The 20,620-nt window shown below is 38.6% G+C and overlaps 1 protein-coding gene across 2 annotated transcripts in view; it reads left to right on the forward strand.

Moving 5' to 3' along the window:
• The window catches only part of APBA1 (amyloid beta precursor protein binding family A member 1), a 90,106-nt gene that overhangs the window by 47,612 nt on the left and 21,874 nt on the right, over nt 1-20,620 (forward strand). For both annotated transcript variants that reach the window (XM_055699129.1, XM_055699130.1), the window contains exons 2-4: nt 4,696-5,900; nt 16,028-16,129; nt 19,202-19,241. In XM_055699129.1, coding sequence (XP_055555104.1) covers nt 4,749-5,900; nt 16,028-16,129; nt 19,202-19,241 — 1,294 coding nt within the window. In that variant the 5' untranslated portion in view covers nt 4,696-4,748. The remainder of the gene's footprint in view (nt 1-4,695; nt 5,901-16,027; nt 16,130-19,201; nt 19,242-20,620) is intronic.

A 20,620-nucleotide genomic window follows, 5' to 3' on the forward strand; every position in this document is an offset into this window, starting at 1 on the left:
GAAAAACACAGGTGCTTTGTGAAATTCCACAGAGAATGTGCCTTCTCAGATTCAGAGGTCTCTTTGCTTCTCGTGTGAGTTAGAGTTATGGTTAAATGTGTTCAAAGAATAACTATTTTTTGTGAAAGACATGGGTAAATACATCCAAAGGTTTTAGGGAAGACAAAACTATTTTTGCTTACATGCTCAACTGGCGTAATAACTTCTTCTCTTGCAAAAGTTCTGCAAAATAAGAGGAAACAGTTATGCTTCTTATAAATGAAAAGACTATTTAAAAGATGTATACGTGTAATACCCCTCACAGCAATACAGTCTGGGGTTGGTGGGGCCAAGGGGCAGCTCTGGGTCATGGCCTGAGCAGCAAAAAAACGGACAACAGTGCCTGGGTCAGTGTGAGCAGGACATGGCCTTAAAAGCCAGGGGAGGGCAGGGACTGTCCCCTCTGCTCAGCACCTTTCAGACCTCACCTGGGCACTGCCTTCACTTTGGGTCCCCAGTATGGGAACGACACTGAAAAACTGGTGAGAGATGTGGAGAGGCCACAGAGATGGTGGGGCTGGAGCCCTTGTCCTGCAAGGGGAGGCTGTGGGACCAGGGCTGGCCCAGCTGGGAGGAGGGACAGTTTTGGGGGCACCCAAAGAGGCCAGGGGATGGAGGAGATGCAGCTGGGCTCTTCACGGTAGTGTGGGGCAGGAGGGTGGGTCAGAGACAGGCAAATTCTGAAATAGGGAAATTCAAACTGGCTGAAAGGAAGAAAAGTTCTCCCAGCAAGGACAGCCCAGAAGTGGAGCGGGGGCCCAGACAGGCTGTGCCATCCCCAGCCTTGGAGGTTATCAGGCCCCAGGTGGGTAAGGCCCTGGTCAGCCTGGCCTGAGCTCAGGGCAGGCTGTGCTTTGGGCAGGGCTTGGGCTGGAGACCTCCTGTGGTCCCCTCCTAACTGTTACCCTGTTATCCTCTGTGTGACAAAAGCCACTGGCTACGTGTATGTCTAGGGGTTCTCTTGCTTCCACCTGGCACACAGCTTTGTTTTGAGACAGTAATAATAGTACAAGACCTACTGCACCTGCGATCTTTTATTCCAAAAAGTGGGGACTGGACTGTGGAAATAGGATGCATAGTGCTCTTACAAAGTCAACTCTAAAAGGTGTATTTGGAATAATTTAAGAAAAAAAAAAAAAGCTTCATTTCTGCCTGCATGCACAAGAAACAATCATAAACAAACATATAAAACATATTTAAAAACATATAAAAAATAAAGCAATCAATTATACATCTGGACTTGAGAAGCAAATAACAAACTAAGTTAGAATCTGAACACTCACATTTTCACCTTTTCTTATTGCGTGACTTTTCCTGAGTAGCACTGGGAATGGATGTTGTGGTCTTGCTCCAAGATGATCGTATGCCCTTTGGTGGTGTTTTAAACACTTCTTTTTTGTAATATAAAGTAGCAGAGAAAAATCCTTAAACTTCCAGGTTTTCCTTATATTGCTTGAGAAATATGTGGAGATTTTTTTCTTCTTTACAGGCAGGAAGGTAGTTTAACCTTCAGCAAAGAGCTAGTTGCAGTAGTAATCAGCCTTTGATTTCTCTATTTTGGAGAGATTTATCCATCAAGTCCTGAGTGCAAAGCTAAGAGTGCTTACAGAGCACTTTCCTGTGTATGTTTGATTACTGGAGCATAGCTGTTGTGCAGGGTAATTAATGTGAGAGGATAATATCTTTCAGATGGGTGTTGTGTCTTTATTTCCAAGGTCAGATGACCTCTCTTGCTTATATTCTCTTCCATCTATGGCATTTTATATAGTTATTGATTTTTGTTTGCTTGCTGGAAATAAAATGCTTTTTTGAAGGCCTGGTGAGAAAAATCAGGTAGACCTTGTATTTGCTTTAGGGAAATGCTACTAAGAATGAAAAAAATTGGGTTTTAGCAGTTTTCCACCTACCATGTATGAAAATGGATTTAGTGCTTCTAACCCCCAACCTTAATAGGTAGTTCTTTAAATTATTGTCCTAAAGACTGATTGTTAAACAGTTAAATAAATGTACGTGACTTAGAAGCTTACTTTTCATTGAAGGTTATTGGGGCTTAGGTGACCTAAGGGCATTTATTCAGATCTACAGTTTTTGAAGTAAACTTATCTTCTGTTCTAACAATTAAAATTTCTTTTTTGAAAGTTTCAAAATACATCTGAAAACAATGTGTTATTACTTCTAGAATTAAAGAGTAACATTAAATTGAAATTACTGGAGGAAGGGCAACACAAGAGAATCTTTTCCAGTAAAAAGCTTTAAGTAAAGCTTAACAGTTTCATCCTCATCCCCTCAAAAGACACAACCTTGAAAATTTCAGGATATCAATATTTGATGCTAACCTGAGATCATTCTTCAAATGAGAGCAATTTTACAAGTGGAAATTTGGAGACTTCCAGTTTACAAAAGGAGAATATTGGGGCTCTCAGGTAGTTTTCAGCAGTATTTTCTATTTGCAGTTTCTGCAGTTTGTTTCTCACAGCTAGACATGTTAGTAATGCTGCTGTCTGTAGTATGCATTATGTTGCATATGTAGACTTCTAAACCAGAATCATGTATTTTCAGATATTATCAGAACTTTCATTGTTATAAATATTGTGGCATTTGATACCTTGTTTGACTTGAGGTATGGGTAGTCTTCATGTAGTTGAATTTTGCCTTTCTAACTGAAAAATGTTAAAAATGTGGCAGGATAACATGTGGTAAAGATTTCAGAAAGTTGGTCATCATCCTGTGTTTATGTGTAACTTCATTTCTTTCAATTAGTACTGCCCCTTTCCTGTGGCTGACCAGTGACACTTAGGTGCAAGTCAGGGGCTGCTTGAGTGCAACCCATTTAAGGTAGAATTTTTAAACAGTCCTTTATTTAAGCCTAGTGCTGTCTATGTCCAAAGCAATGGAAGTTTTATAACTGACTTCAGTGGAAGCAGGCAGTCCTGCTTGGTATGGACTTTTCAAAGGGCTATTACTTTAGAACTGCATTTTGAATAGGGTTATTATTTTAGAACTGCATTTTTTATATACTATATGATATACTATACATTTTTCTGCCTTGTGATGAGGGTGAGAAATGCATGTATTAGAGATTAAACACAGCATGCTAGATTTGCAAATACTATGTATATGCTGTTTCTGAAAATGTAAAGATCTGTCTGGAACAAGGGCCAAGATGTATTTTGTTTCCTTTATTTTAAAAGGACTATTAAGTTTTAAAGGCTAAAACATTAGGTGTGACAAAGACAAGGAGTGTTTGCTGAGCTGGAAGCTGCTCCCACTAGATTTCCCATGGAAATATAGCACAAGTAACTCCCACTGAGGCTTGCGTACCTGTCAACTTAACTAATAGAGGGCAACTGAAATTACTGTTGCTTTCTCGTCACAGGAAGTTATTCTCACTGCTTTTGTTGCACAGAGCTCATTTAGTCAGCAAAGTGTCACCTGAGACTCCTTGCCTCAGTTCAGTAGATTTAAGTACTATTTTACATTCATGTTAATTTTTTTTAATTGGTAGTTGGCGCATGCTTTTATAGATCCTCCAAGTTAGAAGTTTTCCAACAGGTACCTTTTCTTTTAGGACTTGTAAGTCATGGTCTAGAGCTGCATTTTACTTAAGGATATGTGGTTTGACCTAGGGACCTAAAAAGACATAAAATGTCCTTTTTATGACACATTTTAAAAACATAGGGCAAGGTTCAAAACAGCTGAAGCCCTTACCTAAAAATGAAGCCTTCTGAGATAGATAGACCTGTTTGCTCTATGAAACTTGCAGAAGCTAATCTGTATTCTTATGGCGCTTTCCTGTTTCTGTGGCTTATATATTTACTATTATTGACAGACCTCTTCAGTAATTCTGTCATCTTTTGAGATTTTTGCTCAAAGTCATCAAGGGTAAGATCACTCATTAGTCTCAATGTGGTCATGGTTATGACTTCTCCATGGTTTAGGAAAGATACTTGGTGCAGAAGCCATCTTAAAGTGATTACAGAGACATTCTACAAAGGTAACGATGTTGTATCTAGGTGTCATGGGCTTCTCTAGGGATAAGATGTTTCAGATACCCTGAGAGTGCGTTTTTATTTCTGATTGTTTTTTCAAAAGTGCATAGGGTGAGTAGCTTAGCTGAAGATACCATACTGAAGAAGTGTAGTATGCATAGCTGTCATGTACCTGAGCAACTGCAGACTCCCATGATGTTACTGAATCTGTGGTTCTACATTACAGAATCCTTCCTTCACACTGTGTTATTGAGCTGTAGGGAGAGCAGTAGAGCAAAGGTGGAATATTCTTGTCATAGCTCTACCATGGTTGAGTCCCTGGCAAAAGTTAGCTTTTCTAACATTTGCTTGCCAACTTCATTGAATTGCCACAGCACTCCATAGAAGCATCTCCAAGGAATTGCTTGGAAATGATCCTTCCGCAAAGCATGTCTGTAGAAATAAGAAGTTCAGTCCCCAAGGGGATTTTTGTTGGTTGCTGCTGTTGGAGATCGTTTGCATGGGAGGTCATACTGTTTTGCTGGCTGTCGTCTGACTTCAGAGCTGATGAAGTCAAATGTTCGTCTGCTGGGGAAGGAAGGGTAGGGTGCCTTTTGTTGCTTCCGTTTATTGACTCTACTTTTTTTTAAGAGTAATGTCAAGAGTGTTTTTTTTTATTTCTTTCCAGCTGTGATAGACAAAATGTCAATACATTAAGGGACCTACCCACCAGAACTTGCCATGAACCATTTGGTTGGACCACCTGAGGGGGAAGTACATGAAAAGCCAGCAAGCGGAGCAGTGAACGAGTCAGTGGAGGCCGACCTGGAGCACTCAGAGGTGGAAGAGGAGCAGCGGTATGCAACTCACTACCCAAGGCATACAGACAGCAGCCAAAGGGGCCTGTCCGGCCAGGAGGAGGAAGGGATGTTAGCTCGGTCAGCCAGCACTGAGAGTGGTTTCCACAATCACACAGATACTGCAGAAGGGGATGTGATAGCCACAGTGGAGGACAGTTATGACACAGAGAGAGTTCAGGAAAATGAGGATGAGAGCATGTATGCAGTGCAGTACAGGCCTGAGTCTGAGGAGTACACGGAGAATGCCGAGGCTGAGCATGGCGAGGCCATTCATAATCGAACATTGCCCAATCACTTACATTTCCATTCCATTGAACACGAGGAAGCCATGAATGCAGCCTACTCAGGTTATGTCTATACGCATCGGCTCTTCCACCGAGGAGAAGATGAACAGTATGCTGAGCCTTACGCCGACTATGGACTGCAGGAGCATGTGTATGAGGAGATAGGAGATACACCAGACCTCGATGTCAGGGACGGGATCCAACAGTATGAGCGGGAGAGGGAGGAAGCCGACAACTACCGCAAGGAGGCACTTGGTGCTCGCCTTCACCATTATGATGAACGGTCTGATGGAGAGTCTGACAGCCCTGAGAAGGAGGCAGAGTTTGCACCCTACCCGAGAATGGATAGTTACGAACAAGAGGAGGACATTGATCAGATTGTAGCAGAGGTGAAGCAGAGCATGAGCTCTCAGAGCTTAGACAAGGCAGCTGAAGACATGCCAGAGGCGGAGCAGAGTTTGGAGCATGGTCATGCTGTTGCTGGTGGTGGGCATGAAAGTAACGGCCAGCTCCCAGCTGTGTCTCGAGTTGCACCCAGCTCGGGAGAATCTGTACAGAGGTACAGCAAGGAAAAGAAAGATGCAATTTCACTGGCCATCAAGGATATTAAAGAGGCTATTGAGGAGGTGAAGACAAGGACCATCCGTTCTCCTTATACCCCTGATGAACCTAAGGAGCCTATCTGGGTGATGAGGCAGGACGTCAGTCCAACCAGGGACTCTGACGACCAGAGGCCACTAGATGGAGATGTGAGTATACAAAGCTTTCAGCTCTCAGGTTATGTATGTCTCGTTCCTTTAAATGTGGCAAACATGGCAGTGAAGGAAGATGCATTTTGTTCTTGTTCTGTGACTTATCCTTCAGTAGAGTATGTACTGCTTTTTTGAGTTTGTACTTTAAAGAGCATGTGCATTATCAGTGGGCCAAATTTTTCTTTATGCATCACTGCTGACCCCCAGCCATACTGTACAAGAATTTGTCACATGAAGCTCTTTACTTGTTTTTTCTGAAACAAATGCTGTTACATTTTTTACTGCCATTGGATATTTTAGACTAGCTACCAAACACTTTGTCCTCTATTACCTGTCCTTGTGTGTTTCTGTTAATTGCAGGTTTCTAAGTTTCATTTTCTGTCACATAACAATACTAACAATTCCACTAGAAATCTGTTAATATTCTTCATGATGTTACCATGGCTCAGAGTCATATTCCAGAAAAGTTGCAGGTTTTTGTCTACTAGCAGGCTCTAGAAATGTGTTACAAACCTCAGTATATTACATTTTCGCTGTAAAGCATATTTACTGTACAGCAACCTAAGTGTCAAAGGCCATTGTTCAGATTTACAGCATCAACATTTCTGAAATTCTGTACTTTTGGCATGAAGTTGAATTTGGATCAGAATCAGTTCTCAGTTTGTGGTTGCAGCTGCCTGTATGACAGTCTTTACTTGAAGTTTTATGGTTTTCTGCATTTCTAGTAAAATAAACTCATAAACAACTGTTAACTACATTACGTTTTTGCCTGATATGAAAAGAGCTGGTAAGCTAAATTTGCTGGCCAAAAATAGTATATCATATGGACCCATGCTATTACTTCAAGGATAAGGGCACTGCAAACATCTGCTCCATCCTCTAAACTGCTGTGGAATTTTTTTTGTGACCTTTGGTTTTTTGGAAGAACACTGAAAATAGAACATTTTATGTGTTGTTTGGTGTTTGAAACTGAATTATTGTTACATTCTATAAATTCATCAGAACTATCCAAAACACCTCAGCCTCTGCAAAGGGAATTCAGATGGTGAAAAAAGATCATATGCCGTGTAGATCTATGACAGGCTTCTGATTTCTTTGTCTGCCTTCAAGGCAATGAAGGCTAGTATTCTACAGATAGGAAGAGATTTTTGGAACATGGTATTTGAGTTTCTCAAAAACCATGCAAGCTGACTGATACATGCAGCTTCCAGATTTTATTTTTCCTGGAAAACTGTTGGAAACACACAGTGATGAGTGTGTTTGGGTTGGGATTTTTTACTTCATAGTTTAATTGATTTTTTTCTTTTTTAATTATTTCTGTTACAGAGTTGATTAGCAGTCACATAAAGGGCTAAAGCAATCTTCCAGATTGTTCTATATGGGAGAACAATTATTTTTAACTTAACTTCTTTACAAATTTCCAGAAGCTGTAATTATTTCTCTCCCATTTTTCAGGTAGATTTTGCTGTACATTTTGTTTACCATATTGTCTGTGTTTGTAAGTGCTGTCTTTGTCTGGGAAGATCAAAGAACTTCCTGTTGCTTCCTGATTGTCTGATTGTAAATGGTCTCAGTGACATTAGGTTGGGGATCCTGAGAGTACTGAGTCCTTCCTGAAGGTGCTCCAGCTGCTCTCCAAACTCTTGCTGCACCTTCCTGAATTCAATTGCCTAAGGTATGCTGGTAGGATTCAGCCTGGTATGTTCATATAGTAAAAAGAACAGGTGTTTCTGTTGGTTGGTATCTACATTAAGTGTTGAAATACACAGAGGTTTCTGTTTTGCACCAAAAGTTGATTTCTCATTCCATATTTCTCATAGCCTGTCAGATAAGAACCTGACTGAGATTTTCAGCCCTGGCTGTAATCAAAACAGTGACGTATAATGACAGTTAATATAGCTCACTGCAAAGATAAACAATGGTTGCAGATGGGCAGACAGTCTGTGTTCGTGGAAGGAAGGAAGTCAAGTGTATAGTTTAGAAGATCTCTAGCAGACTGAGGGGAATACATGCTGTAGAAGAAGGGACCTGGGACTGGGTAGGAATTCTGTTTTTCACTAAAGGTGAGGTATGTATTTGCTTTACTGGATTCTTTAATTCAGATACCAACTCATGAACAGTCTAAGCAGTCTGCTTTCTTTAACAAAGCATTTGTAGAACCGCTTAGCAGTAAACTGGGTAAATTAGGTTGTGTTGACCGAGTGACCATAAGTGATAAATTGTAATAAATATATAGTTGAAGTTCATTCATCTAAATGTAGATATTTCTTCTATGCATCCCTTGAGAAAGGAACAGGATCTCCCTTGAGAAAGGAACAGGATCTCAGACAGGAGCTTCTCAGAGTAAATGCCAGAGATGTTATTAAGTCTGATGTGTAACATTGGACTTGAAATAAAAAAGAATTACATAAGGCAGACACCCTTTTCTTCCCCCAAAAGTATCAAGAGGCTACAGATAAGTGATGCAAATGGGGTGCTTTTATTACCTTCAGTTATTCTGCAGGTCTACGTTGAAAATGGTCCCCACATTGTTTTTTAACAAAACAATTTTGCTTTTAGAGATAGGACTTAACTTGAAAATATTTGTAATCATTTTGTGTTGTTAACCATATAATACTGAAAGTGCTAAGACATTTTTAGATACAAATAGCAGTCACTTTTTATTTAGCTAGGAGTTCTCCACAAGAGAACAATGAAGCCAGGGAATCAGAAGAATGATTTGCAGTTCACACATTAATACAACAACCTCTTTTGCCTATTTTCACAAGAAAGCAGCTGTTACTTCTCAGTGCTGGGCATTTGGATGATACATTCCCAGCAGAATGTTTGGTAGAGTACCAGTTGGAAGTGTCCAGAGACTATTTTGTGTAGCTAACAATCCAAAAGTGTTCAGCTGGCCTGCAGCTGGGTATGGTTTGGGACTGTTAGAAAAGACATGCAACGACTGTGATGGTAAGAAAGCTACAGGTCACTGTATCTGTTTGTTTTCAGGTTTATTCACACTTTATCTACAAGGAATTTCAGTCATTCCTATGTATTTCTTCTCAAAAGAAATATTTGATAGGTATATGAAAAAAAAAATTGGTCATAGCCCATGAACAATTTTACTCTAACAAACTCTAGTAGTCTTGTGATGTGGGAGGCAGGTCGCAGAGTTCTGTGAATAAATAAATAGTGTACCAAAGTACCTGCTTAATATTTAACAATGGAGAGTATTTGCTGTCATGTGCCTTGTGCACCCTGATTTAGTGATGCATGCTTTCACGTGAATAAGAGAAGGTCTGGACATTTAGTTTGTGGAGAAGGTGTTGTATTTATGTTTTTGGTAAAAGCTGAAAAATTCTCCCAGTGTCCTTTGAATAAATGCAGTAAGATTTTATGAGGTTTGCCACACATACAAGAGAAGAACAATTGACATAAATTTCTGAAATATGCTGGTGTGTTAGCTGTATGGAAGGTCTAAAAAAACATTTTTAAAATGTCATAAAACTTTGAGAGTAGTGGCTTGCTTAGTTGTGGAAGTACAGAGACCTGTTGAGAAGAGTCCTGAAAGTCACAAAAGCTAAAGTAGTTTTTTTTTTTTTGGTTGAGCTTTAAAGAACAATTCTGTCCTTTTGTTTCCAGAAAAGAGAAGCTGGCTGCCTGCTTCACTTCTGCCATAATCAGGAGAAAATTTGGAAGGAGAAATTCTCCATTTCAGAACTAAGCACCATGATCTTTTTCTGAGGTCCGTTCAATTATCCATGGGGTTATAGATCTGAAGCCATGTTTTGGGGGCCTGCAAGGCACGGTGTGTTGCTGCGTGCCCAGACTTTGGTTTTGCAAACCCCCCTCATCAGTGTTTACAGTCTCAGTTCCTCTGCGGACACTTGAGATGGTGTGGTTAGAATAAACTCAATATATAAAGTAAAAACCATATGCATGGGTGGTTTAGATTTGTGAAGGAGAAATTCAGAGCTGAAGACAACCCTCTCGGGCAGAACAGAGCTGAGCTGCATTGTTTTGCTTCTCTGTTCTTTCTGGTTACGTAAGTTTTATTTCAACCTTTGAGTTCTCAGTTGCAAGATTTTCTCAATTCTGGTAACTCTAGAAGTGAAGTGTTTTCATGGACATGAATTTGCTTCACTTTTTCCACAGCAGAAGTAATGTATTATTAACAAGGCAGTAGAGAAGTCTGTTTTAAATAATTGAGCAGGTTTCAGTAATAGGTGAACTAAGGGGGAAGAAAGACAAAGAAAATACATGAAATAAAGATGAGTTTATATTGATGAGATATTGTTTTCTTTTTCTGGGCAGACCTTTTAAAACTGTTGGCAGAGCACACAGAATACAGGTCAACTTTCCATCATTGATGCAAGATCACAGTGTTAAAATTATACAGAAAAAAATTCCCCCCAAAAAACAAACCAAAAATCATATTTAAAAAAACCAACCAAACAAAAACCCCAACCAACCAGAAAAAAACCCCACTCATTTTAATATCCAGGGCAGAAAGCTTGATGCTGATACATCAATCACACAGAAGAAAGCTTAAATTTATCAATTTGTCTTGCTTGAAAACAAACACTTCCCAGATGAGTTATGGGTTTCTAAATTGCAGTGAGCACTGTATACATAACCCCTTGAATATTTTTTTGATTTATTATCATTTTTAATTATTGAAAGATGAAAGCAATTCCAAGTGGTTTTTGTGATGTTGAAGTCTAGTTTTTTACAGTTAAAGTCTTTTGAAGACACAGGAAGCATCCACACTGACTTTTTTAGACTGACACCTGAAGTTGCATTCAAACTACAAGTTCAAGTGAAAGTGCAGTTTTCCAGGAAGGAGAGAGAGAAACAGCCAGCACTGAATGGGCTTCCCAGAGCCCTGCTGTGCTGACAGCCCTCTATCCAGTGCATGTGCTGCTGGACAGACCCTACCCCCATAGCATCTGTGTGTGATCTAATGGGCAGTCAGAGCCCATACAGCCTAAGATTTTATTCAAAGAGAAGTTACCAGCTAAACCAAGTGTGACTGTGGTACCACATGGTTACTGCTACTGACTCATGTGGCCAAGAGACTCTGAAATGGGCAAAAAGAAAGGGTCATCTTGCCCTAAGAGGCTCAGTTATGTTTATTGTTTGCTCACTTGGACTTGTTGGTGTCAGGTCTAAATCTCTGTGTATTGTTAGGTATGTTTTTATTTTGTATTTCAGACTTAGTAATATAAGAGTAACAGACGGGGCTCTTGCTTCAAAGACTTTGGCAGAGGTGCACAGTTATTGCTTAGGTCAAAATTCGTATTTTTGTGACTTCAGCGAATTTTACTGAAGAATTAGCAACTTTGTGGTATGCAGACACTCAGGGACAGTGTGCTTGTTTTAAAAAAAGCTAGTTTATTCAGAGCTTTTGAGTTGTGTAGCATGTGTGGACAGTCAGGTCTCTCAAGGGGGATTGCCAGTCATTGCCCAGATGATGGCAAGTGGCAGGAGGCTCCGTCCATGCTTGCAGGGCATCGTCAGCTGGATCAGGGGAGATTCCCCAAACTATGACTGCCCAAACTGCATTTGTTCTCAAGTCTTACAGTTGGTCTGTGATCCTACATGTCCACTCTAGCATGTGTGATCCATTGCTATAGTGTACCTTAAGCTACATATAAAAAACTTTCTAAGTTAACTGTGTACACAAGACTGTCACACATGACCTTATTTACCTGCATCTGTAGGAATAGTTTCTGTCTGGTCATTTTTGCAGCAGAAACTGCATGGGGGAGCTGTTGAGTCAGGCATAGTCCTTACTCAGGATGGTAGTTTGTGCCCTGAAGCAATGAATTGTGCCTCTCACTTGGCATGTGCACAGGAGGAGCCTGCAGGGGAGTCTCTGAGGCTGCCTGAAATTCCTGTACGGAGAGGTCTTATAGCAATTAGTGAAATAACGTTTTTCTGAAGTGAGCAGTTTAGTCATTTACCTTGTTTCAGGTCAACTCATATCATCTGTGCACAAACTGGCAGGGAGCAGGTGCTGGACCACTCAGCAAACTGAAGGGTAAGTGCACTGGTTGTGTGCAGTGACAGTTACACCACAATTACAATAACACCACAGCTACATTACAAACTTAAGTTTTCATCTTGATGTCACAGTTATAAATCAAATTGCATAGACTGTGCCACAGTATGCATGTACATGTACAATAGTTGTAAGTCAGTTTTATTCTTTCAAACCCTCAGTTTTTAACATTATAGATAAAACAAATTTAAATGAAGATGGCCAATAATGATGATTAGTTACACTGTAAGGAAATTTAGCTTTCAGTTCCATTCTTTATGGGTACTTTATGCTGTCTGAAAGCTGTGAACATATGTTGATGGTCTCAGTCTAGATTTTAGCGAATAGAATTTGAACTGTTCAAATAACAGTAGATATTCTGCCACAACATAGCTGTGCTAAAACCTGAGATTTATTGCCGTATTTGTGCTGTATTGCATGGTGTTTGTGAAATTAGGCATCTGACTATATTTGCATGTTGGGCAAAAGTTCATAGTGCTTTGACCTTTACCTAATGTGTATGGGTACCACTCAGAAGACTGTTTATCACTAAAACCAAATAAACCTAAAAGCCTTGCTTTATCCAGTTGTCTCCTCTGAACTAATGTACAAGACCATACTTGCCATTCCTCTGCCAAGAGTCTGTAGATGGACATTAATATCGTATCAGTAATGGCCTTTTTTTTTAAGTGAACCTTGCATTGCTGAAGTATTTATTGATTTCATCCCAGCTTTGTCCCAGCTTTGTATGTGATAATGTGACCCACTAGGTTACTCTTTTCAGGTAAGTTGCTGCTGAAAGCAGATAACAAAAGCTTTTATGAAGCAAGACCAGGTGGTTGCATTTGAAGGTGTTTCAGTGTAGGTTGTGTTTGTCCTCATGAGCTATTCAGTAGCCAGGTAGACTCACCTGGACAGGTTAGATGCAAAACTATCCTCTCCTGTTACAAGTTCTGTTACTAAATCCCTCTGCAGAATAGCAAGGAAGGTTTCTTAGGTGGCGTGGGTTGCATGTTAGTTAGAGTCAAACAACGCCAAAATTGAGATGGAGAATTTTTGGATGTACCAGGTTGAGTATCGTAAAAAAAATGTAAGTAGACATTCAAGAGGAGAAATGAGGTAACTAGTACTTTTTTATTGCTGCACTTCCGCTGATGGACCTCTCTACATAATAACAGTATGCTTCACACAAACCTACTATGTTTGCTCTGACAGCATTTTTCTTAGGCTTGTAAAACTTGTTTTATTAGCAGATAACGAAACAGTCACTAAGCATTTATTTCAGACTTCAGTTGTAGTGTTTTGAGCAGCTATGCAAATTGTCTATCCACTATGATGTACCAAAATATTTCTTGTTATCGCTGTGACTGCATTCTTTCCTTGTGCATTGTATATGGTACCTCTAAAAATGCATTTTGATGCAGAAGAGAACTGAGTGTTTTTTCTTCAAAGGCTGAACTTTTTTATACAAATGTTTTTGGGGACAGCTGTCATGTCCTGTCATGTAGCAAACTTTGTAGGATGTTTGATGCTTGGGTTTGGTAGTTTTGGTTTTGGGTTTTTTTCCCCAGAAAAATCTGAGCAGACATTCAAACAGAGCACATGGAAAGCTGTGTGATCATTTTGATGGTTGCTTAATTCTGATACTTCATAGATGAAAACAGCTGAGTACAGGTATTCGCAGTGCTGCTGGAGTAACTGTTAATAAATTTAAATGGTGCAAAATTTCTTAATGCCAGCAACCAACTGGTTTAAGTGAAATCATTTATTGTTATCACTTTAGTGTGTGAATGTCAGAGCTTTCAGGCATTTTAAAGAACTTTTTTTTGTGTGGAAATGTTGGTGCTAAAATATGATATGTTTTACTTTGTTTCTTTGTCTATTATTTAAAGCTTAATCCTACAATATCCTGATGTCTTTATTAGGTTGATAGTATTGTGTACCTTTTATATTTAATCCTAACACAAAAATACTATGTAACTATTGGAAATGCGAGTACTATGAGGACACTTCCTAAGTAACTAGGAGTTATCATTTGTGCGTTTGAGTCACTGTGGTGCTGTAATTTTGGTAATTACACAGCAGGTCAGGGGGAGCGTGTATCTCTCCTACAGCTCCTGTGTGAATGACTGTGCAAGCACATGCCAGCATTCTAGGGACCGTTTCACAGCTGCATCTCCTTTTTGCCCTGCAGTTGTAATTCAAAACATAGGGAGATACAAGGGCTGCTCTTCTACCCAGGAGACACCTGTATAAGGAATTACCTCTTAACTCTTTGGAAGTAATTATAATATTTAGTAATTATCCAATACAGACCTTTTAAAGGAATGAAGGTAAAGAGAAATAGGAGAAGGAATTTTATTTTCTTGTTTTGTTCTATATCTGTGAAGCTAAGCTTGTAAAATTTAGATTTTATTTTCCACACTATTTCATAGAACTCAAATGTTTCAGCTGGAGCAGAGGGAACTCCTAGACTGGAGCTGCTGCCAGCTGAGAGCACTGGAAGTGTAGCCATTTTCTGGTATGGCTCACTGGTTTAGAGAAAAGCCATGCCATGTGATTGTTTATGAAACCAGAAGAATAGTATTAGATTTTTCTGCCATCAGTGATGAACCGCTGAGCTGGCAAAGCTAGGACCAAACTCCTTATGTCAAAGGAGAGTGCAGAATGCCAGGGCTGCTGGGCGAAACGCCCAGCTTGCATAGCTAAATGCTAAACCTTTCTTTGAGGATTCACATTTTGGCATATGCACTGACATGTTTTGCAGGTACCTCCTTAAGATCTGCCTTTAAAAATACCTGCTGGGTTGAAGTTTGTACTTTCTTTCATTTTGGTCGCCTTCATTAATTTCACACTCTGTGTTCTGTCATACCCCTGTACCACTCCTCCCTGCTCTGGACTTCAGATACCTTGCTACAGCTTTTTGGTGTTGCCAGCATTCATTAGGAATTGTCTATGATTAGAATATCCTTTCCCAAAGCATTCTTTTTCTTTATCGAGATACTTGCTGACTTACCACGTAGATCTAGTGCATGATACTGTTTTTCTATGCTGTTCCCTTTGTTCCTCTGCTATGACATTCTTGATGATCATGAATGACTAGTACATGATTGGAAAGACAGTTTCTCCACTGAATTATTTATGGTGAAAGGAGAAGAATGAGGAAATCTGATCTAGAGAGCACAAGTATAGTGCTGAGATCATAGCATGGACTGTGAAATACTTTCCAAGTTTGCGCTGTATCTAGGTCGAGGAGCCATAGTCCTTGATTACACTGGTATTGAATATCCCTTGGATACATCACTATTACTCTGTATGATTTGTAAGTGTTGTTTTTTAGGATGATGGAATAACATTTATGGACAACCACTGCAGCTTACCTCTGCTGAGGTTAGATTAGTTTAGCACTTCAGGTTAATTATATCCAAGAGCATATGTGTTTATGGGGAAATTGCAGTCTTTTCTTCACTCTCCTCGACGACTAAATAATTTTTAGCTGAATTGGTTGTGTTCTGGTCATGGTCAATTCACCTGTCTCCCCTCACAGCTTACTTACTAGTGACTTTATATTTTCTTTCCTAGAACGAGTTTAGGATGAAGTCAGCCTTCAGTAAGCATGCAGTCATTTCCCTGCATGCAATAGGCAAGCAGTTGTGCCACTTAAAGTCCTGTAACTGCAGCTTAGTTGAATGGTGACAGTAAGTGTAAGTAGTTGGCCCAGTACCAATATCAGACAATCCTCAGTTCACCTTGCAAAAATACAGTTTTATGACACACTTTTGGCTGAGTGTTTCTTGTCGCTGAGTACAGCTTTTTATTTTTCCAACTCCTTAACTTTATGTATTATTGACAAATACAGGTGTTTTTTAGAAGATTCAGCGGTTCTGAGAAAGTCCAATGGGAAACTGAAGTGTGATCATTATGATAAAAAGCAAGGGTTACAACATTAAAAGTGTTTGTTGTGTTGGTTTTATTTGTTTGTTTGGTTTTTTCTTCCCCTCTCATCTCTTATTTCCACTGCCAAGTTAGAGGAAAATATGAAAGAAGAATTTCTACATTGGTCACTCAGATTATTATTTAATTTTCTTGCCATGTCTAGTCTCCATCTCCAGATTCCTCTTCACCTCGGGGTGCTGAGTCGGCAAGTAGGCAACATCACCAGGATGTCTGCAGTACAGCAGAGGCCTCCACTAATAAAGAGGTAGAGTGAAATTTTTAAAAAGCCCACAGTTTTGTTCATGTAAATTTTGCCTTTTTATTTTCCTTTCCCCCTTGTACCTGTGCAATCCCTTCTCTTTTTGCAAAGTTGCAACAAACTTGGAAAGCTGATTTGTAGCTCCTTTCCCTTATGCTTGCCTGGCTGGCTGACTGAATTTCTAACATTTAAGACTGTTTATCATGGCCCTTCTGACTCTGTGTTCAGATGCCACTATATTTAACAGGCTGGGAAGCATAGATTTAGCAAACAGCCAATATCACCTCTGTATTAGAGGCAAAAGAAAGAAGCCCTTTGCTTTTTTCCATGCAGAATGTCTTCCTGCAAAGAAAAGGATGTTTCTCAGCCAGATGAAAAATCTTGCTTAAATGAACTCAGGTGGTATTATATGCTGCTTAATATTTTGTCATTGTAGAAACTGACCTGCCAGTGATTCACAGTCAGAATTCAGGTCCTGACTCCAGGCTCCTCAAAATACAGTTAAATACTTGTCCCCTACCCCTCATCTGGCAGGTTTTTACACTGCAGTATTTCCACCAACAGGAAATGAGAAGTGTGAGTAGAACTTCTTGCAGTGTGAAAAGAAAATAATTTGTCATAAAAAGTATTTGGATTAGTATAGAATGACTGGCTCTGTAAACAGAAAAATCAGCAAATATTTAGTTTATTTTCTTTTTTAAACTTCAAAAAAATCTAGAAACTCTAGTCTGACAAGATACCATATTGTTACTGATAGCAATGCATGAGTTACTGTCCACAATGAAAAAAACTGATCTGCTCTAACTGGCAATAGTGATTAAGTAGAAATACTAATTATTAATCCATTCTTCCCCCCCCCCCCCATGTTATTGTTAAAGAATAAAAAAGCTTGTAACATGCATGTATTTGTGCTGGTCCGTATTTGCATTTAGAAAATAATGAAAGGTTTCAAAAGACTTAAAACACTCATAATTTCTCATGTACTTAAAGCCTTCAACAAGAGATTGTGCCATTAAATATTCATCTGCTATATTTGTTAGCTTGTAAAAGCCTTTAGCTTTCTTCAGTACAGATTTGTCACTTCATATATATCCTAACTTTTAGCAGTTTTTAGATATCAATAAACTTACCCAAAGGAAGAAAAGAAACAAGATGCTACTCATTTCAGTTTTTAGAATGTGCTCACACATGGTGTCAGAGGTGGTAAATCAGGTTTCACTGTGGGATGTGTCAGGCAGGCTGTTTGTTTCCCTCAGGTGAGCAGTAATTCCTGCTCTAGCACTTCTAATGGAAGAACAACAGTGATAAAGTGGCCTCATAATTTTTAGGAATGACTTCTAGGTCTTTGTAAAACCTTTTTTAAAAATACAGATTTTACAATACTAGGTGGCAATGGGATTAACAAGAGTAATGAAACATTAATGAACTTAATATTTCATTATTCATGATATGTAAATTAAAAGGTGTAAGTTTCCTCCTGTTGGTAACTTTACCTGTTACTTTACTATTTCTCTGGTCTTCAGACCAGTGGCAATTACAAACAATTGTTGAAGACTGTGTGGGCGGTGGTCCAGTAAAAACATTTCACCCGAAGAGATCAAAAAGCCACAGTTCTGAAAAGGCATGTCAGTGTCCTCACACCAGCTTAAATGCCTTAATATCAGGAGATTTTGGTTTATTAACATCTTTATTTATGCTAGTACAATCTCTAATGGAGAGCTTTTTCAATTTTGCAGTACACTATAGTCATTTACACAAGGAACAGCAGGCGGTCACAGGCTGTGCAGGATCTGTGTGTCATGCATCTTTTGTTTTTGTTTCACAAGTTTTGTTTTATAGCAAGATGAGCATCATTGGTTGAAAAATACTACTTTTAAAATCCATTTTCTATTTGTTACAATGGAAAAGACTCCTTGGCGTTAGTCAACTGAACTGTCACATAACTGTGAACTGCCTAGTTCACAATGGAAAACAATGCAGCATATATTTCAGTGTATGTTGTCTGGAAATATGCTGGAAATTGTCTTAAGATATTATGCATTATTCTGATCATACAGAGATTTTTCTTTTAATAAAACTGTATTAAACAGTCATTGGAGGAGTTACTGCTAATACAATCAGTTGTAGATTCATTAAAGTTTTGTAATCCTTGGGATACCCAGAATTCTTATCTGCAGCACATGTGATATCAGCAAGTATTTCAATATACCTATTGCCATCTGTATATTGCCACACAGAATTTTCTTTGATAAATTTTCCTATGTTGTTTGCATTATTGATTATAACAAAATGATGAGTCTTACTCACTGGAAGTCGTAGCTTTCACATGTTTGAAGTGTTAGTCTTTCACATAAAATTGAAGTCAGAAGTAAGGTCTTACTTTAGACTGTGTATTTACATAGGCAAGTCAGGATTTTTTTTGTTTGTTCACTTTTTACATAAGTGAAGCTACCAGATGTGGTTTTGTGCTTGATATTGTGTAACCATACTTGGTGGTGAGATGTTAAGTGAATTCAGTTACTCCACAGAACACAGGTTGCTACCTAACCTGTTAAAATTTAGAAAGCTTTTTGTAAGGCTGTATTAATGTGAGGGATACCTCTAAAACCTGTCCTAATGAATAACAGAATTTGGTTAATGAATAACAATTTTGTTAGTGAATAACTGACCAGGCTGATGCTTTCAGTCATGAATAATAACACTATAGCCTTATTTTATATATTCCTGCAGGTATTTATTTGAGATATGATGTATTCTCTGGCATACCTCTTGATTAGTAAAATTAGAGCACCTATTGGTAGACAGTTAATATACTATTGAACACCAACAAGTAACTGAACACTGGGCCTAGCATGTTGCCTGGTAGGTAAAGACACAAATGGAATACATTGAATTTAAATCTAGTAGGTGCTTAGATTTTGAAAATACTAAATGTAATAATAAATCTTAATAAGTGGTGATCTTCCTTTGATAATAAATATGACTGATTTACTTTTTCTTTTTTTGTCATGGAGAAATTTTGAATGCATATTTGTACATGCTCTGTTCTGTTTGAAATCCTTTTTGTCTTAATTACAGTCCAGAAAAAGCTTGGCTTCATTTCCAACCTATGTTGAAGGTAAGATAATTCTACAGTTTCTAAATGTTTTTTCATATCCTCAAACCTCCAATATTTAAAACATCTAAAATTTTATTTTTATTTGCTGAATAGAAAAACTGCAAGGGTTGGGTGTACTCATTTAGAGTAAATTGTATCCAGTCTGGAACCTGAGCTAATTGTACTGTGCTCTTTTTGTAGTTCAGGAACTTGGAACTTTTATTTTTTTAGTGTTTCATTCGTAGTTTCTATGTCAGTTCTGCTGATTTTTTTATCAGTATCACTTAAAACACTACTAAATTTTTGTGGTATTTACACAACACATATGAATGTGTGTGGACAAGGAAAACAGTCTAAGCGAGAAGATTCTAGTGCTCTGTTCTGCACTGATTTCAATTGGCAGATTCAGTCCAATCTCAGTTGGATTAATTAGCAAAATTGAATTAATTTGATTAATTGGGAGCCCTGCCAAAGGAAGTCTGCATTGCTTTACAGCTGCTTGTCTTCTAATTAAGTAGTGCTTCCTGTCTTAGAGTGAAGGTTGTGTTTGTACTAGTGCTGAATTTATTCAAAACAATGTGAAAAAGCAAGTTACCTGCTACATGAACTTCTGTTACCTTTCGTATGAGTCTGCATCCTGTGTATACAGGAAGACTGCATGCTGTAAACCACAGTTATTTCATTATGTGAGCAGCAGCATATTTCATTGTGACAGAAGCAGAAAATTTGAAGTTTCATTTAGTTTTTTGTCCCCTAACAGTGCTTGTTGCATATGCTTGATGGAATGCCAGAAATACAGTTGAGATGATACATCATTTGGACTGTCTTGGAACTCCTTGGATTACTTTACAGTGTGCTGTGTTTAAGCTATTATGTGATAATTCTCTTTAGACTGCAATTGGATCATTTTTTAGTCTTCAGTGTATGAGCTGCATATTTTGGAATCTGTCACTAGAATGTCAATAGCGTAAACTTCATACATTGTTTTGAAACTAGATGAGCTCTGGAATTTTGCAGCAATGAAGGATCACTCTAGAACTGAAATTCATCTCCTAGTGGTAGCCCTGTCTACCAAGGACTATCTTAAATAGTCCTTCTCTCCTCAAAAGATAATAATTATAAATTAAAATTTTCTTAGATCTCAATCCAGTGCAAAATTCCTTAAAACCCCAAGTTTTTCCATTTTTATGCACTAGCAGTCCAAGAAAATCTTGCTAGTACTTTCATTCAGGTAATAATTTAATTGTCAGAAGTAGTAAATGGAGGGGATCTTAAAAAAGCAGCGCTGTCTGTGTGTTCACCACTGAAGAAAGTAAAGCACATGCCTTTTTTGGTTTTAATATGCTTCCTTCTGGGAGTCTTATCTACACTTTTGTCAATTTATATTTATGATTTTTGTG

Source organism: Falco cherrug, chromosome Z (assembly GCF_023634085.1).
Source record: "Falco cherrug isolate bFalChe1 chromosome Z, bFalChe1.pri, whole genome shotgun sequence".
Lineage (NCBI taxonomy): Eukaryota > Metazoa > Chordata > Aves > Falconiformes > Falconidae > Falco > Falco cherrug.